The sequence below is a fragment of the Micrasema longulum genome, unplaced genomic scaffold (assembly GCF_059751315.1).
Source record: "Micrasema longulum isolate JH-2025_06_02 unplaced genomic scaffold, ASM5975131v1 h1tg001438l, whole genome shotgun sequence".
NCBI classification, from domain to species: Eukaryota; Metazoa; Arthropoda; class Insecta; order Trichoptera; family Brachycentridae; genus Micrasema; species Micrasema longulum.
The window spans coordinates 22476-41240 of NW_028278624.1; the positions used below are offsets into that span (position 1 = coordinate 22476).

General features: G+C 32.3%; 1 protein-coding gene across 1 annotated transcript in view; it reads left to right on the forward strand.

The window, feature by feature from the left end:
- LOC148275375 (popeye domain-containing protein 3-like) overlaps window positions 1–18473 on the forward strand; it is a 40724-nt gene extending 22251 nt beyond the window's left edge. Inside the window, exons 4-5 of the mRNA XM_088235785.1 lie at window positions 1889–2156; window positions 18028–18473. Of these exons, the coding sequence (XP_088091911.1) occupies window positions 1889–2156; window positions 18028–18236 (477 nt within the window). The 3' untranslated portion in view covers window positions 18237–18473. The remainder of the gene's footprint in view (window positions 1–1888; window positions 2157–18027) is intronic.
- Window positions 18474–18765: the final 292 nt, after the last annotated feature.

Here is an 18765-nt window from a genome sequence, read left to right on the forward strand (position 1 = left end):
TTCCTATCGGTTTCTCTCGTACTAAAAATCAATGTTTTTTTGACAATAAACGAATTACATTTTTTTTTAAAACCATTAACCGCAATATCAATTTAACTCTACCGCTTTCATTGTCCCTTTCACTGTGAGTTTGGCAAATTATATGAATGGCTTGTCGGATATTCCTATTCTTCCTCATGACCATATTGCAAACACGGATGATAATAAAAACTGTGTTTACTTATATTAAATACTTACAAACGTTTATTTCCATCACGGTTTTTATTTATTTATTTATTTAATCCAATATATAATACAAATACATTATTTACAAAATAAAATGTGTATACAATAGGTACATTCAATAAAATTTCCTTTTTATTTATGGGTGTAGCCACTCCACTGGCCCACAGGCACGTTTCGGAGTGTCAATGTATTATTTATTTTATACATAATAGTACATACTTTGATATCAATTGTTGTGTAAAAATTCAAAAGAAAAATAAAAACAGATTCTAAAACATACCATAAAATGAGAAAGGATTTTAAAAAAATAAATATATATTCTGACAAATGAATCAAATTCCTCGGCTTCCTGTCTAGTCTTTTTAGCAATCCATTTATGGACCAAAATTTTGAATACTTTTTTTTTCATTTTGCTTACCGATATGTCCATACTTAAAAAGTTGTATGGCTTAGGCGGCAGAAAATTATAGTGCCTTTGTCCGTAATTGGTTTTTTTTTTCTTTGGGAGCAAAAATATTGTTTTTTTGTCTTTGCCTAGTGTCGTAAATTTGTTGTCCGTAATTATGCCTGTCAGGCTTTTGATGTAAGTGTCTTAAAATTGTCATTATTTGATTTAGGCTTATTTTTATAAATTTAGTAACATAAATGAAGATTATCATAATCATTTTTTATCAAAAATCACTTAACTGCGCGCCCTTTGTATAAGTAACCAAAAGATGACTTCCATTATCATGCATTCAGCATCGCGTATTTCAAGGTAATTAACTTCTTCAATTGAACAAATTTCAACATGGATGGAGAACGTTTTAAAGAAGGGAATATGAAAGTCAAGGCATTTACAGTAATCAAATATAAGCAAAATGGCGAATGTTACCCAGTGTGCAAAGTGGTCACTTAAACCAGCCAATGACAAGTCATAAGTCCTTTAAATGCCTTGACTTCCATATTCCCTTTTCTAAAATGTTCTCCATCCCTGTTTTAATTTGTTAATCTCAAAGACTCCCTAAGGGGTATTATCCAATCTTTTGTCTACAAACGTTTGGACAAACTCAAAATATGGTACTTCAATTAAATCAAGTCACGGAAAAGGGATTGTTAGTACTACGTTTGACAATTATGGCACCAGGTGTTAGAAAGATAACATTATTCCCCTTTGTTAGAAAAGAACAGCACAAAATATTTGTTCAGTCAATACGCAGAGACATTGTACTCTTTTGACAATACATATGAGTCGTCTGTTTCCAATACCCGCTATCTTCATAGGGAGAAAGCGGGTTTTGGGAATAGGCGACTCATATGGAAAATAACCAACTATTCTGCACATTCAACCAGACAGGCGCGTGGCACAGTTGTTAAGACGGCCAACTGTGAAACTGGCGTCGCGGATTCGATTCCCGCCAGTTGCAAGAAAAAATCTAAGAAAGATTTTTTTCTCAATTGGTCTGGGTGTTGGGGCGTATTTTTCTTTACTTCTTTCCATATCCTCTCTATCCCCCCTGCTGACAAGCATCAAAATAGAGGCTAAGCGGGTAATTCTTTTTTTTTTAATCTCCAAACGAAGATAATTTCGCAAATATCGGTCACTGTATTGTAAGATACCCCTGAGAGTCTCCCATTTTTATAACAATCTAAAACTTCTGTTTTTAACTTAAATGTGTGTCAGGTGTCCATAGTGGCAGCCAGTTCGTGCCGGTATCTGTACTGGCAGCGCTCTTCGCTGGAGTATATGTTCGTGAAAGAGACATACCTGGCCAGCGTGGTGGGGACGCTGGTGGCTAGAGATGTGGCCACGAAGCTGTACGCCATGAACAGCAAGCTAGTGACCGAGGGCGGCTCTCACCTGGACATCCGACTGCCGGGCGTGGCGGGGGCCGTCACCACCTCGGAGTACCGCAGCCCGCCAAGGGTCCTCAAGGCCAAGCATAGTCTGGGTGAGAATATTACTACATTTTCATTTTTAGTCGCATTATTTTGGTCGCCTTATTACTCAATTTATTTAAAATAACAATTTACATATACATATAAACAAAACACAGGAAAAAAATGTTTTAACAATATACCTACATATAATACATTTTTTTATTTATTAAAAAAAAGTATTTGTTATTATTAATGCTTTATCAAGTTAGTTCATAACATCTTAAGAACTAATATATACTTTTAATAATATTTCAGTTTTTTTTATCAAAATTTCTCAATAACATATTTTTTCAAATTAATTAAAAATATTTCGAAGTTTTTTATCTCCTTTATTTCGTCAGGAAACTCATTGTACAGCTTCAATCCCTTGTACAATGAGTTTTGAGATTATATCTTTCTCCTCATTGGTAATCTTTTTATATCCCTTGTTTCATATATATGACATTATTGGTTAAATTTTATTATTGTTTTTATTTTATTCATCCCCTTAATTATTTTATGTATAAAAACTGCTACATTATTTTAAATTTGCTGCTTTACTTCTGAGCATGCCAATTGCTTTGTGCATTCTTTCTACATTAGAATATATATTTCTTTTGAGTATAATTCTCATCGCCTTATTTTGAAGAATTGGTATATTTTTAATTTCTCTTTCATTACATAAAAATAGAATGAAAAAACAGTAATTTATGTATGTACATATGATTGTTTTAAAAGAACCCTACTCTTTATATCCATTACATTTCGCAATCTTCCCATAAACGAAATTTAAAAAAAAATATGGTTACATATAGAGAATATGTTTTGAAATTCAAATACCTATGCAATTTAACCCCGAGATACTTTATTTCATCCACAGAATTTATATTTAAATTATCAATATTAATTTGTATCCCTGGGGTATATTTTTTGTCCAAATATTCATATATTTTGTTTTTGAGATATTTAATTTTAATTTATTCACTTTTAACTATTTTAATATATTTTTCAAATCGTAATTTATCTTATTTATCATTGTATGATAATTATCTCTTGATATTACTAGTACATACGTAGGTACTAACTATGCACGACACTCTCCTATTACGCGTTTACATTCCTTAGCCAACAAATTTACTTGTGATATAGACATTTTTAATACGACGATTATCCATTTTAAAACGTTCTTAAATGCACTGTTTTAAACTAATTATTAATGTCGTAATAAAACTTTCTTTTTCATACAATTTTTTCTCTTTTTTTTATTTATTATTATTATTATTATTTATAATAATCTTTTTCTGAAATTAATGTATCAAATACTTTTGTTTACCAGATATTACGTTATTATCTTTTATATACTTACTGTAAACTAGTTTTTATTTTTTGTTTTTAACGATAATTTGTTAATACCGTTTTTTTATACGTATAAGTATATGTAAAAATAATGTTTTTTTTTAAATTCTTTACAAGTTATTAACAATTTGCTTTTTAATTCAATTACTTTTCTTTTATACATATATGTATTTTTTTTATAGTGAATAGTTTCACTTTTTATTTTGCATGGCAGTATGCTTTTTATTGTTTCTACATGTATAAAAAAGCGTTGTTTATCTTTTAAATTATTACTTACTATATTTGTACTTACCTGTTTATTTTTTGTAAATGCCTCTTGGGCGTATTGTAAAATTAAATAAATAAATAAAATAAATAAATATGTAAACCAGTGCATTATCTGCAAAAAGTTAAATCTTACAATATTTTAGAGATTTACCGATGTCATTTATGTATTTGTCCTCTTATGATTTCCCTAAATATTTCAATTTTGTAGGCCATTTTCAACGAGTTGTAAATAACTCACTACAAGAAAACGGGAACAAAGTTGTGGTAGAGCGGGGTGCGAACTTCAAACCTCTGATCCATGAGTCCGCAATACTAGCCACGGGACCACAACCCGGGAAAATTATGTATGTAGATCACAATGTGGCGCCTAAAGATAAGAGCCTGTTCCAAGGGTGACAAAATGTGGATTAACTAGTTACAAAATTAATGAAACGTAATATACATACATATGTTAGTACACAAAAAAGTAAAATATTATCAAGTATCAAAAGAAGAAATAAAATATTTTATATGTGAAATGCATAAAATACACTAGCTTTTAAAAATCACATCAAAATTATATATAAATAATTATGTTATTTTATAGAAATTTCTTGATGAAACTCCATAGCTAATGGTTTCTCTCTCCCATTACAAATAATGATAATTTATCATTGAGATAACATATAAAGAGATGACACTACATACAAATCTGAGCTAAAAAGTCGTCCCCAAAGAAAAGGGAATGTCCAACGGAGGGAGCAAGTATCGTCACGTCATATCACGTCAACTTTGACAAGCAAAACAAGTAGTTTTTTATCGTTTCACTATACGTTCGACTAACTAAGCAGGACAGAGACAGGAAATAGCATACAATGAGAAAGTTTAGTGTCTTTTTTATATTTTTTATTTGTAAATAGACTATTAAACTAAGCCAAAAAAATAATATTTTTTTACATACCGTATTATCAGCGCTATTTTAAAGTTTCCCATTTTTTAAATAACTCCCTGTGTGACGTCAAAAGTTATTCTCTGTTAGTTTTTCCCATTGCTTCGTTTACGGTTAGCCAACCGGATATCCTTCACAGCTATCACATCATTGGTTGGTTCGTATGAACCAGTGACGTTAGTCAAAGAAGTGTGCTTTCATTGATATATTTTTTATTATTTTTTTCGTACATTTTGAAGAAACTTTGCCGTACAATTTAATGCTATATTTTTTACCGCGCGCAAGAAAACATTTTATGTATCCAATTTCCCGTAGGGCTAAAGTTCCTCATTACGTTGTACGTATAATAAATACTAGTTACATAATAATTAAACGTTTTTTTAGCATTAAAATAGCTATTTTAAACAAGTATTGATTAAGATAAAAACATTGATTACCGGTGAAAGGTTATAGCATCACTTTTTCTGTCATTTCCAGATCGATTTGAGCAGAATCTAGCGAATATATAAGCATTTTAGTAATTGCGGGGAAAAAAGTACCCGGGGAATGCTCGCAACAGACTAAAGTCCGTTCTATCAAACATATGCCAGTTGGCCGCAGGTTGAGGGACCATATTTCGAACACTCATGTTTACTCTAGTTATATACATTGAAACGACTAAAACCATCAACAATGACGTGCAAAAACTATTAGAATGGACAAACAAAAACTTATTAACACTAAATGCCAAGAAATGCAATATAATACATTTCGAAACACAAAAGAACAACCATAACATGAACATAAAAATAAACAACGAAACTCTTAAATAACTAGAAAATGTGACTTACCTAGGACTCACAATTGACAGACAATTAAAATGGACAAAACACATAGACGGACTCACTAAAGTAATGGCATCACTACATAGCCTCTTCTACAAAATTAAAGATTTTATATCAAGAAAGAAAAAAATTATGATGTACGAAGCCTATGTCAAAAGTAAATTGAGTTACATGATCGCCTTCTGGGGAACTGGTAACAAGACAGACATAACAAGAATACAAAAACAACAAAATAAAATTCTTAAACTAACATACAACCTACCCTACCTGACCTCTACGACTGAACTGTACAAAAAAAACACACCAGTTTGACATAAACTACTTGACTAAAATTGAGACCTTAAAAATTGTGCACAAAATAACACTGGGGAACATACAAGACGACGACATTATATTAGTCAAAAATGCTGACATACACAAATATAACACCAGACAACAAAAACACTATCATATTGAAAAAGCAAAGACAAACACAGGACAGTCAAAAATACCACATAATGGACTTAAACGCTACAACGACCTACCTTACTACTTGAAAACTTTTAATGGAGACAAATTTAAAAGCAATCTGAAAAAGCACATGATGACTAAACTTACTAGACTAGACGAGACATAAAATGACTAGGCAATATTAAATTTCTAATGTAACCCTAACGGTTTTTTGAAATTGTAAATAAATAAAAAAAAATATATAAAAAAATACTTCACTGTAATTTATTGAAAGCGAATCAACGTTAATAAACTTCTTATATCATCGTGAAATTAAATACAACCTTGCTCTAAAAATTATACAACTCAAGCTTGTAGAAGGATATACATAAAATATACATAGGTGAAGATCTCTCCTCTAGATATCGCTATGTTTCTTTACCAGATTTGCATATTCTTTGGATAATCACCCTACGCCGCAACACTATTGCACTGATTGCACTTAGATAACATTCCAATTATCTTTCTGGGTTATGTGAAAACTACGACTAACCTTACGAAGAAGCAGATTATAAGCTGGTTCCATAAGAAACGTGTAGTTTTCACACCACCTTTCCCCTAGAAAAATATTTATTTATCAAAAGTTGCTAAGTTGACAATTAGGTTAATTATATTATTGACTTTTTTTATTGTTATTTTTATGTTGACTTTGTTAAATAGCTAATTTTAGGCATGTTTCACATTATTCTGTATAAAAAAAGAATACAAACAATGTAAAAGTACAAATAAATAAAAGGTTAATTAAAACATTTTTTTACAAACCTAGAACACAAAAAATAAACAACTGGATGTAAAAAAAGTTCAGTTGAAGATAATAAGATTAATCCGTATTAAAAAACTGAAAATGCATGTATGTGTTCACTTGTTTGTTGGTCCATCACAGCATTTCCTCTGAAACGGCGAGTTGTAGAGACGTGAAATATGAAATATTTATTTAAAAGGGTGTTTTGACACTAATAATATTTCATAGTCCCTGGACTGTGTGCTTACCTGAATCATCTTACCTTTATGTAACAAAAATAATCAAGATACGCTGCGATTGGTGTGCCAATGCAGTGCCCTATGCACCATTAGGTGTGGAAAAGGAATGATGATGATGATTTTAGTCAAATTCGACTCGACCTCTACTCGATACAGGCTTGAAATTTTTAACGGTTAGTTGTTGAGAAGTGAAATTTAGAACAAACATGTAAAATGCAATTTATAGATTGATTTTGTTCTCGAGCCAAGATTTTCCCGGCCGTCCTTGCAAAATATTACAACTTTTTAACGGTAAGTCGTAAAGACGTAAAATTTAGATCGTATATGTAAAATATTATTTCTAGATCAAACAATATAGTTAATAGTGAAAATTATCTAAATTATGTCAGTCTGAGAGACGTGAAATTTCTAACTTATATTTGTAAAATGTTATTTGTAGATGCTACTTTATGCTATTTTTTGTAGTCTATATGTATTTGTATAAATAAATAAAAATAAAATTAATAAATAAACATTCTAAAACATGACAAGGACAGTCGAGACTAATATGCCTGGGACTGAAATTATACAATAAACTACCAGACAAAATTGAACAAAAGACTCAGACAATCTTAACAAAAGATATAAAAAAAAATATCACCAACAATAGAATATTAATTTAAATAAGAAACATTTTGTTAAATGAATTTAATCCATAAGCGTTTATAAAATAAAAATCTAATAAAAACATTTTGTAGAAGTGCTCTTTAAATTAAAATATGCAAATCGTGTTAAACAAGTCGTACGACACGAAATCAATCTTTTCTTTTCAATCTAAATAATACCGTTAGGTACCAACCAGACCTTGACCTAAGTTTGTAAAAAGTAATGTTGCCGTTAATCAACTTGCGGGTATTCAAATTCTCAGGGAAGAACTTTCATGAAGAATCGCAAAAATTAAACGAAATCCGGTTTGAGAGTACCTAATTTGTTTTGTTTTTATCTCGGGTTCTATAAATATAAGTGAAAATAAAAAATAGAGAGTTATATTTACCATTATTACAGAAACAGTTTTAATGTAAGACATTTCCATACAAAAATATGGAAGTTTAGGTACATTTTTTAATGACATTATTCATACGTAACTGACCGAGGAACTATTTTTTTTTCTTTCACAGTACTGAAAATATTATTTGATTTATTGCGTGTGATACTGCAATACCGCGTAATTTGTTTTTATACAAAAATGATTTGATGAAATAAATTCATTATGGAGACTAATTGCCGTTAGTTTTTAATTATTGCTATTTTTACTCTAAATAATGATAGTTTCACTGATACTCTAGCGATAATTTTGGTTGGTCAAAATCGTAATTAACAGAAGACTTTTTAGAATCCCCTGCAAAAAAACAATTAATAGTTACGTGGTTTTGTAGTATCGCCGACGAAAAGTCTCAAATCCATCGGACCGAAGTCTTAAGTTAAGTTGAGACGAGTAATAAACTCATACAACATAGCATAACAAACCATCACGCCGTTTCTCTGTAGGGGTAGTTGTTATATATTTTTTAAATATTGTTGTGGATCAGTAACAGTGTTACATCAGAGGGGTTGCAGATATTAATTGCCCAGTATTCGTCCTGATGATAAATACACACACTATGCTTCATCCTCAATAAGAACTGCTTCCATCGCAATCATTATGTAGTTCTCATGGTTGAAGACCAGACTTCATAATGTTGATATTAATGAATATTGCTGATATGGGGGTTTTCTCCTGCGTCACTAAGATACAGGGCCTTACTTATTAGATTTCCTTATACCAGGTTTTTATTAAGAAATAACTATACCATGTTTATATTAAGAAATAACTATGCCTGGTTTGACTATTTATAACCGATATAAAAAAAATACTTACTTTCAAAAAAAATTATTACCTAGAATAAGAATTCACAGGTTATTTTATGCTTAATTTTTTTAAACAGTTGACACTGATATGTGCGCGCTGATATGTGATATGTAACTTTTATAACAATACAAACAAACGTCAAAGTCAGAGTCGAAGTCAAAATCGAGACTACTGTCAGTGTAATCGAGAACATGGGGAAAAACGGTTGGAAAAAGAAATCAAAATTAGAAAAAGAGGAGAAATTAAGAACGAATTCTATAGTTTATTTGTGTTTCTTTTTTTATCACAGTTTATTAAAACCCCTAAAAACGTATGGTATAAAACATTTCAGATATTATTTAAACAAATTATTAAAAATCACTTGAATCGCATTGAGAAGGTCACAGGACTTCGAAATTGTTTAACACTGAAAAAAAAACCGATAAACTATCCATTTTGATTACTGAAAAATATGACTTTTGATAGATCGCGTGTTTATTCCGGCATTATACCCCATAATGTGCAAGTTGTATTTAGGGGATTATGCATTTATTCTGACTTATTTTATTTACATCAATTGAGATTTATACATAATTAATTTCACCGACTTACCTTTATTTTTAATCCTTCCTACAAACAAGTGAGTTTATTATGTAAATGCTTTGATAATCAACGATTTTCTTGATAAGTGGGTCTGTAGAGTATAGCGTAGGCTAACAAAGAACCGACCCTTTATTGTGGCCTTAGAAAGCAGACATTACGCGCTGGAGAACTCAAGCCTGTTTAGAACATTGATTAATTTAAATGGGTAAAATAAAGAACATTTTAAGGCTGTCGGGAGCTACCCGTAAGGTCAACCGCAATATGAACGCGATAAGGTACTTTCATACCACCCCTAAAATCAGAAACTTCATGCATGTTCGAAAATAGTAGTGGAAAAATTATATTATACTATTAATATACCTACGAGTTGAAATGTAAATATTTTTATTGTGTTACATCTACATATTTTTATTTTGCTGTTTTATTATTTGATCGATGGGAAACTTTTGACCGCTTCCACACTTCACTCTTATTAGCGTGTTATGGCTTTAAGTTTTACGATTTGAAAGCCTTGTAAGCACAAGGTGGGGCGTGGAAACATTGGTTTTTCAAAATGAAATTAAAAACTTTGCCCGTTTCAAAATTCTTTACTCTTGTTTTCGCCTATCACACAAAATGGGAGATTTAATTGTAGTATCCGGTACACTAATTCAGTCTTATTCATATGTTTTGGTTTACTCTTTAAAACATATTGACCGGTTTATTCGCAAATTCGTCTCAAATATTGTTCTCTAGATCTTACAGAACGGCCATTGTGAACTATGAATTTGAGATAAGCTCACTGAAAATAATCACAGAGGGTTAAATCAAGCGAGCGCGCTGATCAGTCAGTGAATAACAGTTCTTCATTGGTTATGTGTCAATCAACGGCTTATGATGTTTGTTATGTAACGTAATCTAGTTTTGTCAGTACTAGGGACATAACTATTTGGTACGGCTAGGTGTATACCAAGTGAAGTTTATTGCGAAGTATTTTACGAAGAGAACATCCCGACGTAACAAGGACAACTGCATCTTTACGTGCTGACTAGAATAATTGCACGGTTGGAACTCAATCTTAGTGATCCGGACATAGTGGAGTTTACTAAAATAGAAATAGCTTAATATAATTACATCACTTGGTCCAAAGAAGACACCTGCATTAGATCGTATCAGTGGCCAGATGGTAAAAAATACATGGAAGATTGCTAAAAGCTTGATATTTGCCTTATTTGGGGTATGCATGTCGCACGGACATTTTACAAGTGCGTGAAAAGATGCTCTCCTTAGGATTATACCCAAAAAAATGGTATAAAAAGCCTCTGACCCGAAAGCCAATTGGCCAATTACTCTCTTCCCGGCTTTTGGAAAGATATTAGAAAAAAATATTCGGAATAGATTGGACTTTTGTCAGTCATCTACATGCGAGAGATAATTTGGGTTACAAAATCACGTTCAACGGTTGATGTTATTCGTTTTGCCAACTATTGAAGTGACGTTTGACATCTTTTTGGACACAAATTGTGCATTGTGTTATTGGTAATACTTAAAGCTAGATGTCCCCCAAGCGAATTTCAAAATTATTTCTAGCTATTTAAATAAAAGAACCATCTTCATGGTTTTTCTATTATCTATGACGGCATACTTAACTTCTGTACTCTCTCTATCTACCTCGTATGTTTTACCGAAATGTCATCTCGACATCATATGATCGAATCCAATTAATAAATAACCCCGAAAATTTAGTACGCGTTCCTGGCTTAATCAAAATTTAAAATACTTCTAATTAATATTTTGAATAGGCTGCTGTGATAAAAAATGGACACTTCAAAGCGATTATAAACTCCAATAAATTCCAATTCAAGCAAAAAATATTTAATTAAATGATTATTATTTGACGTCTTGATACGCACACTTTGGAAGATTGTAAAACAGACAGTGATGGGGGACGCACGCGTGTATTATGAGCGGCGAATTTAACAGTGATAAATTGTATGTTATTTTTTATAAATTATGGAAAAAGATTTATTAAACTGTATGTCTCCGTGTTTTTTTTTCAAATGTCTGAGCTTGGGAATATTCCGTATTTTTTTTGTAATAACACGATGTTACATCCCCGTGCGCAAAGTAATTATTTAGCGCAGTATTTTAAGAGTTAAAACGGTTTGAATTATGTGTAGGAATGTACTTTCACATGCTGTTTGCTTAAGAGACCGCCGTATAGACAAACGAACTCGTTCAACATTTGCAGGTATTTTCAGGGTCCTTTATTTCTTTTGACAGATATCCCTAAAGGTACAGCTACGGTGAAATCAATGTTCATTCAATCCTTTAGCAAAAACACATTGCCTTGCGATGACCGAGCGACCACTTGAAAAATAGGCCTCTACATAACGGTTGGTACTTACCCGACTTAGCCTGACTTCCTAGTCAGCTCCTTTCACTAATTTCTTCCCCATCACTCTATGACGTCACCTAGATTCATCGCCACATTTTCAAAATAGTAAATTCCCACGCCCAACCCTACAATAAACAAAAAAACTAACCTTATTTCACCTAACAATCCACTCAATTCCATAATAATACCATTGTTGGTTTAAATTACATTCGAATTTCACTTTTGGGTTAACTTATTTTTAATTACTCAGAAATAAACCTTCGCATAACTTTATAGGTTTCACGTTTTTTTCATATTATATCATTTAGGCATATTTAAATCTTTATAGACAAATATTAAATTAATTTCTCAAGGGAGTTTAACTAGATTGAATTTTAAAAAATTATCTAACATTTACTTACTTATGAAAAGAAAAAAGCTTTATGTATAGGTTGCGTTTTACGTTCCTAACCGATGTTTTTTTTTTAATAATTTTTAAATATTACACAATCACATTGTTTATTTTTTCTTGATTGATTATACGGCTTTAAGCAATATGTTTGAAATATAATATCGGTCAAGCGGCCGCCTCTTGCCGTGAAGTAAATGATAGCTCTCACAAGCATATTAATTTTTCATGACATTTTTGCAGACTTTTGGTGTTATTTCGGCAATTTCTTTTCGGATGTCCTTAAGCCTCAGTATTGTGGTTGGTTTGCTGATATCAAGTATTTTCATAGGAAAACGTAGGAAGTCAAATCGGGGGATCGTGGAGGCCAGTCAATATCACCACTTTCTTACATTATTCGGCCGGGAAAAGTTTCTGGAAATGTATGCACCGCAGCATTAGCTATGTGTGATGAGGCACCACCCTGTAAGAGCCACATTTGATCCAATTCGGGTACAAGAAAGTTTTGCAACATGTCACGATAGCTATTATAAGTAACTGTTACGGCATTGCCTACAGCATATTCAACGTGCACAAGTGCACAGTCACGAAGAGAGGTGCTCAGACGTTCACAAACACTGCCCCATTGCATCAGTGTGTTTTAATGTTTGTTAGTTACGTTCTCGCCTAGACATTGCTTCATCTATCAGTGCATAAAAAATGTTCATTACACGCTAAATAATTGACTTGCTTAGCTCTTGATTAACACCGAAAAATTCACTCAATTTTTTTCGAGTTTTCAATTGAACGATTCTTTAAATAATCTGTTTTTTTTTCCAGAAACTCCATAAGCAATTAATTTGGTTGAAATGTTTTTTTCGCGCAAACCGGTTTTTAATACCTATTTACATCTGATTTTTCAGAGAAACCCTTAATGCCAGCAAATACTGTACGACAAATTGCCAATAAAAAAATTAAATTTTTGGAGAAACTTCCGAATCAACCTAAATTCATTGACTTATGCCAAAAGAAATATTAAAAAATCCCTTTTCTAAATCCCGAGTATTCACGCACGGCGTTCTTAAAAAATAGAAGCAATAACGAGAGAACGCTCCACATTTATTTTGTAATTCACTAGTTTCATATAGATTCCCTGGTATTAAATATGTACTTATTTATGAAAGAAATTAATAAATAAATATTCATTTGTTTGTCAGTTCGGAGACAAAAGTCAAGTTTTAAAGTCGTTTGAATTGTAAATTTTTTGAAAAATACAATATGGGATTTGGGACTGTGTAAGTACATATAATATCTAGCATCCCGAGCTTTACCATAAAAAATGCCGTTTTGTCTACAATTATTCAATTTTAGCAAATCGTATTTTTTTTTTTCATTTTTTTTTTCAGAAAACCCTTAAGTCAAACCTTTTCCAAATTATTAATTTAAATATATACAATACAGCCGAGTGTCTAAATTTATAATGAAATCGTAACGGCTATTCATATTTATCGAATCGTAATTAAAAAAATGTACACTGTCGAATATAAGAAAGTTATTAGTTAAACAAATTATAACGGTGATGGAGAACATTTTAGAGACTGGAATATGAAAGTCTGGGAAGGGCTTATGACCTGTCATTGACTGGTTTAAGTAACCACTATATTAGTCATTAGATAGTTTTTTATGCCTCCCGTAAAAAATACTTACGGGGTGGAAACACTGAAAAAAAATTTCACTTAAGCATGTTGTTGCTACTTAGTAAAGTACTTGTGCAATGTTAGATGCTACTTAGTAAACTGTTATCGACCAGTCTACACAACTGTCAAATATGAGCCGACAAATGACAACCAAACCATAATTGCGGCCACCCAATATCGGCCTAGAACATAAAATGCACCCTGTATGCAGGTTTCGTCATTTACGTTCCACTAGCAAGTGACGTACTGAGTGCTGACTTCCAATGACGCCCAAACGCTCGCCTCACGCACGGAAAGTTTCAGGCTCGATTCCCGACGAGATCACAATTTTTTCTCAAGCCTAGGTTTTCTGTGCTCTAATTCGCCCTTGTTATTTGAGAAACTTGAGATCTTAGATTTACGGCAATTATATATTTTTAGAATAATAATGTTTGTGAAAGTAAATTATTATATAAAATCCCAAAAGGAATACTCCTACACTACCAGAAGTCAAACTAGAGGATGGTTCATGGGGTCTATCACAAACTCTGAATTCGGGCAAAGAAATTTCAGGTCTTTGGGCCCCAAAATATTAAATATGTTACCCAAACTTTACAAAACCATGACCCGGATTCAATTTAATAAATTTGTTAAGAAATTGGTTACTGGGTTTAGGTCTGGAAAAATTGGAAAATTTACTCAAACATTATTACATAATAAATGTTATAAATTAACATTGTATAACTGTATAGGTTATTAGTTAGTAGGTGGTAATATTATTGATTATTTTGCATAAAAATGTCTGCCTTAAAACAGGTTGTACCTAGTTAGGCAGACTAGACATGATCCAGAGAAATCTTTTACCTAACCTTATATGTAGTAGATAAAGTAATTGTTATTTTTGTTAATAAACAATGATTATTATTATTTTTATTTTTTTTCATTAATGCGCGTCAACATTGGAAACGGAAAACAAATTTTCGTTAGTAGTTATTAGGTTATAGACACGCTACACGTCATCGGCAACTAGTACAAGAGAACGAAATATAAGAAATAGGGGTAAATTGCCCCCCTTTCCAGGACCGCGACCGCAAGTCCCCGGAATATCCCCCGAGGAGAGTGCCCGGGACTAACTAGTCGAGTAAGGTAATGGAGAAAGGGAATGGCGCCCGAATCGCTAATCGTTACATCCACCGTCATTATTTTATGTAGGAGGCCATGTCTCTGGGCATGAACTGAACCAACTTTTTTATGCTGCCCTTTCCAATGGAAAGTAATATTCCCTTTATAACTCTTTTTCTGTTGTAATTTTCACATTATTATTATTATGGATAACTCATACAGCGCCATTTTCGTAATAAAATACCTCAAGGGCGCTTTACATAGTGATTCTATTGTTAAATTAATTTAATTGAAGCTTTTAAATTTGTAATTTAATTAAAACAATTTATTTTGTAGTCACATGCTACGGATTTATTCAAATGATTTAGAGAACAAGTTGTATTACTAGTAATCCTTTATGTGTGACTAGATTAAATTGTAGTCGGTGTAATTGATTGCAACAGAGACTAACATTTCTGAGAATGGAATATGGAAGGCAAAATATTTGCGAGGCTTATAACATGGTCAGTGGATGTTTTAACATAAGCAGAGTGGTGAATGTTACACAGTGGCTACTTTAACCAGGAAATGAAAAATCATATGCTGAAATGCCTCAACTTAAAAATAATCTTCTTAATAACTTCCTATTTGTCCAGGATTGTCTACAAACGTTTCATCATCATCCATGTCTCCTCCCTAATTAGAGCATAAGGTGTCTAAAAAGAGCCTCCATGCATCTCTATCAGCTGCCAGCTCCTGTGCGTCCTCCCAAGTCAGGTTCGCGTCCCGTAGTGCTGACATAAACTGCCGACGAATGGTCTGTAGTGGACGTTTAGGACATCGAAAACCTGATGCCTTGTAAAGTAGGCAAGCATGGTTAAGACTCTCAGGAGGCGTCCGCAGTATATGGCCCAGTATGACAGTTATTACCGGCGTTTGCTGCGTCCGCACTCTTATTACTTCATTCCTCATAAAGTCAAATCACCGCACACCCAAGATTCTTCTGTGACAGCTTTTTTCAAAACTCAGCATTTTGCTGTTTTGGGCCCTAATGAGGTGCCACAATTCACATCCATAGAAGGAGAATAGGTGTTATTCAGGCGTTATAAAGGCGCCATTTGTTTTTTTTTACAGAGTAAATATTCGATCTCAAGACAGCCTTCATACTGTTGAATGAGGCATCTGCTACTTCTTGCCGCACTCCCAGTTGTTTTTTTAATCTGCCATTTTCTGTAAAGTAGACTCCCGTATATGAAACTATCGGAAGATTTGATTTAACAGACAAAAAAGAAAAAAGAATTTTGACTCAGTTTAATAGTCTATTCAAAAATATTTTTTTAAAACCACTGAACTTTTTAATTTTTTTTTGCATGAAAGAGGTAGGAGTTCGTAAAAAGGCTGCTTGTTCGAGAATTTAAAGATTTAGTCCATTTTTTATTTAAAAACAAAAAATCATAAAAGAAATTTGGAAAAAAATCTAAGGATTAAAAAAAAAGTTTATCATTCATGAGGAATATTCCAATAAAGACCCTGAAACACCGTGTATAAGTAAATATGTTTAATTATTGGATAACAATTATAATTATAGAATAAACATATGATAAAAAAATTGTCCAGTGAAATGCCACCCACCGTTACCAACTAACAATATTTGTAATGGGCTATGTATAGCGTGTGAGCTCGCCAATATATATGACAGTAAAAATTTTATTGTCTTTGAATTTCCTAGAGTTTTAACCATCGAAAAAAAAAAGAAGATTGCAAATCAAATCAACAGACAATGGAAATTTGATGTGTATTATTTTAATAGATTGTTTATAACAGAAAAATACATAGAGAAATATGCATTTCTATTTTTTGTAATAAAAACAGTCTAGTAAATTCGAATAAATAAAAATACGCTTTATATTAACAATATTAATTAAAATGCAAAAATAACATTGAATACTTGAAAAATAAATATTACTGAGTGTTACAAACATAATTTAAAAAACGGATAGCGATTAAAAGTAAAAACTATCTTTAGTTTAATTCTTATAGCGATAAATACATAAACATTATAAAACAGGAGTTATACAAATACAAAAATAATATTGTAACTAGGCGGCTACCTACACGGTTAAATTTCGAAACACCACGCAATTTCTTATCTCGGCTACGCTATGTAAAATGAAAAAAAATATTAAAATTAATAATTTCATCACGTCATGAAGTCGCCCCTGGGTAGCGCCTGCTAACGTCAATCAACAAAAACATCCTCGTTTTAATTACAATATTTCGGCTACGCCATGAATCTATTTTTTTAAATAATTTTCACGTTACAAAGTCGCCCCTGGGTAGCGCCTGCTAACGTCAATCAACAAAAACATCCTCGTTTTTATAACAGTATTTTGGCTACGCCATGAATTTCTTATAAGAAATGTCAAAACGTCACAAAGCCACTCTCTGAGTGTCGCTACTGACATCATTTACAAAAACATAATTATTTGTGCTTTTTTCAGATACGCAACATTTTTTTTTAAACACACCTACCTAACCGATAAAATACTATTAGTAATGAAACCAAGGTATGCTTTAAAGTTCCGTATGTCCAAATAATATTATTTATTATTAGAATATTATTGACATGTAGTTCAAGCATTGCTGCATTCACGTTGCTTTACTTCTGAGAGCTCAACTGCAATGTTTTTCTATGGTTATGTTTTACTGTCATCTGTCATGTATTGGCGAGCTCACAGGCTATACTTACGCCTTTTTAATTTGTTTTCAATGGTGTTTGCCAGAGTTTTTTGTTTTTACTTTAATGGGAATTAAATTTACCCAATAATTTCAGTTTTAAAAATGCTGAATGTTAATTTCGAACTCATATTTTTTGTTTTTTCATTTTATCAATTTTTTTGTTTTTAATATTATTAAATAACGAAAACATTTTAAAATTTTGTGTATATAGGAACCCAAAATCTTTTACTAAATGTTAGTTTATCATCGAACAATCTTTCATTTTTCATATACAAGGAGTAGAAGACTGCGTGTAATTTTTAACCGTTTTTGCATTTTTATATCTTAGTGTGCCCATCATCCCCGGGGTCCGTGTTCGGGGCCTCGAGCAGCCGCGAGCGCCTATACAAGGAGAGGGAATGCGCTCCCGAGCTGGAACCTCTCACGGAGCAGCCTTCCAACGACGACCTGGCCAGCAATCTAGATAGCTGGATGGACACCTCTTCCAAGTACCACAGCTGCGAGATGGTGGACATGGATGACTTCAGGCGAGACTAGAAGACTGCGGTCAGAGAAAGTGCATCCTCAAGCAGATGTCTATACCAGCACAGTCCTCCAACAACGACCTGGCCTGGCTAGCCGTCTGGTTAGACATTTTCTTCTATTACCACACCTGCGTGGTGATGGCAGTGGACGATCTCAGGCGAGACAAGAAGACTGTTTGGCGATGGAAAAAATGTTGTCAATAAACTTACATAATTAAAGATTATCACATCGCTAATGAAACATTGCTTACTATTGTGTTTTCTTTTATTTCATCTTTCAAGTAATATGTAGTTTGATAAAAATCAAAAGGTTTTTTATTTTTTATTTAAAATGCTGTATGCGAATAATGTTGTTTATTTTTTTTGTTTGTGTATGTACAAGTTAGTGGCTAGCGTGTTAAGTTTTAAACATACATAATGCGTAGTTTCTGTTTGATAGCCAATTGGCCTAAATGAAATATTTGGGTAAATCATAAGAACGCAAATATTAATTTTACTAAAAAAAAAAGGAATCACGAGTGTGGCAAAAACTTCTTCGTTTT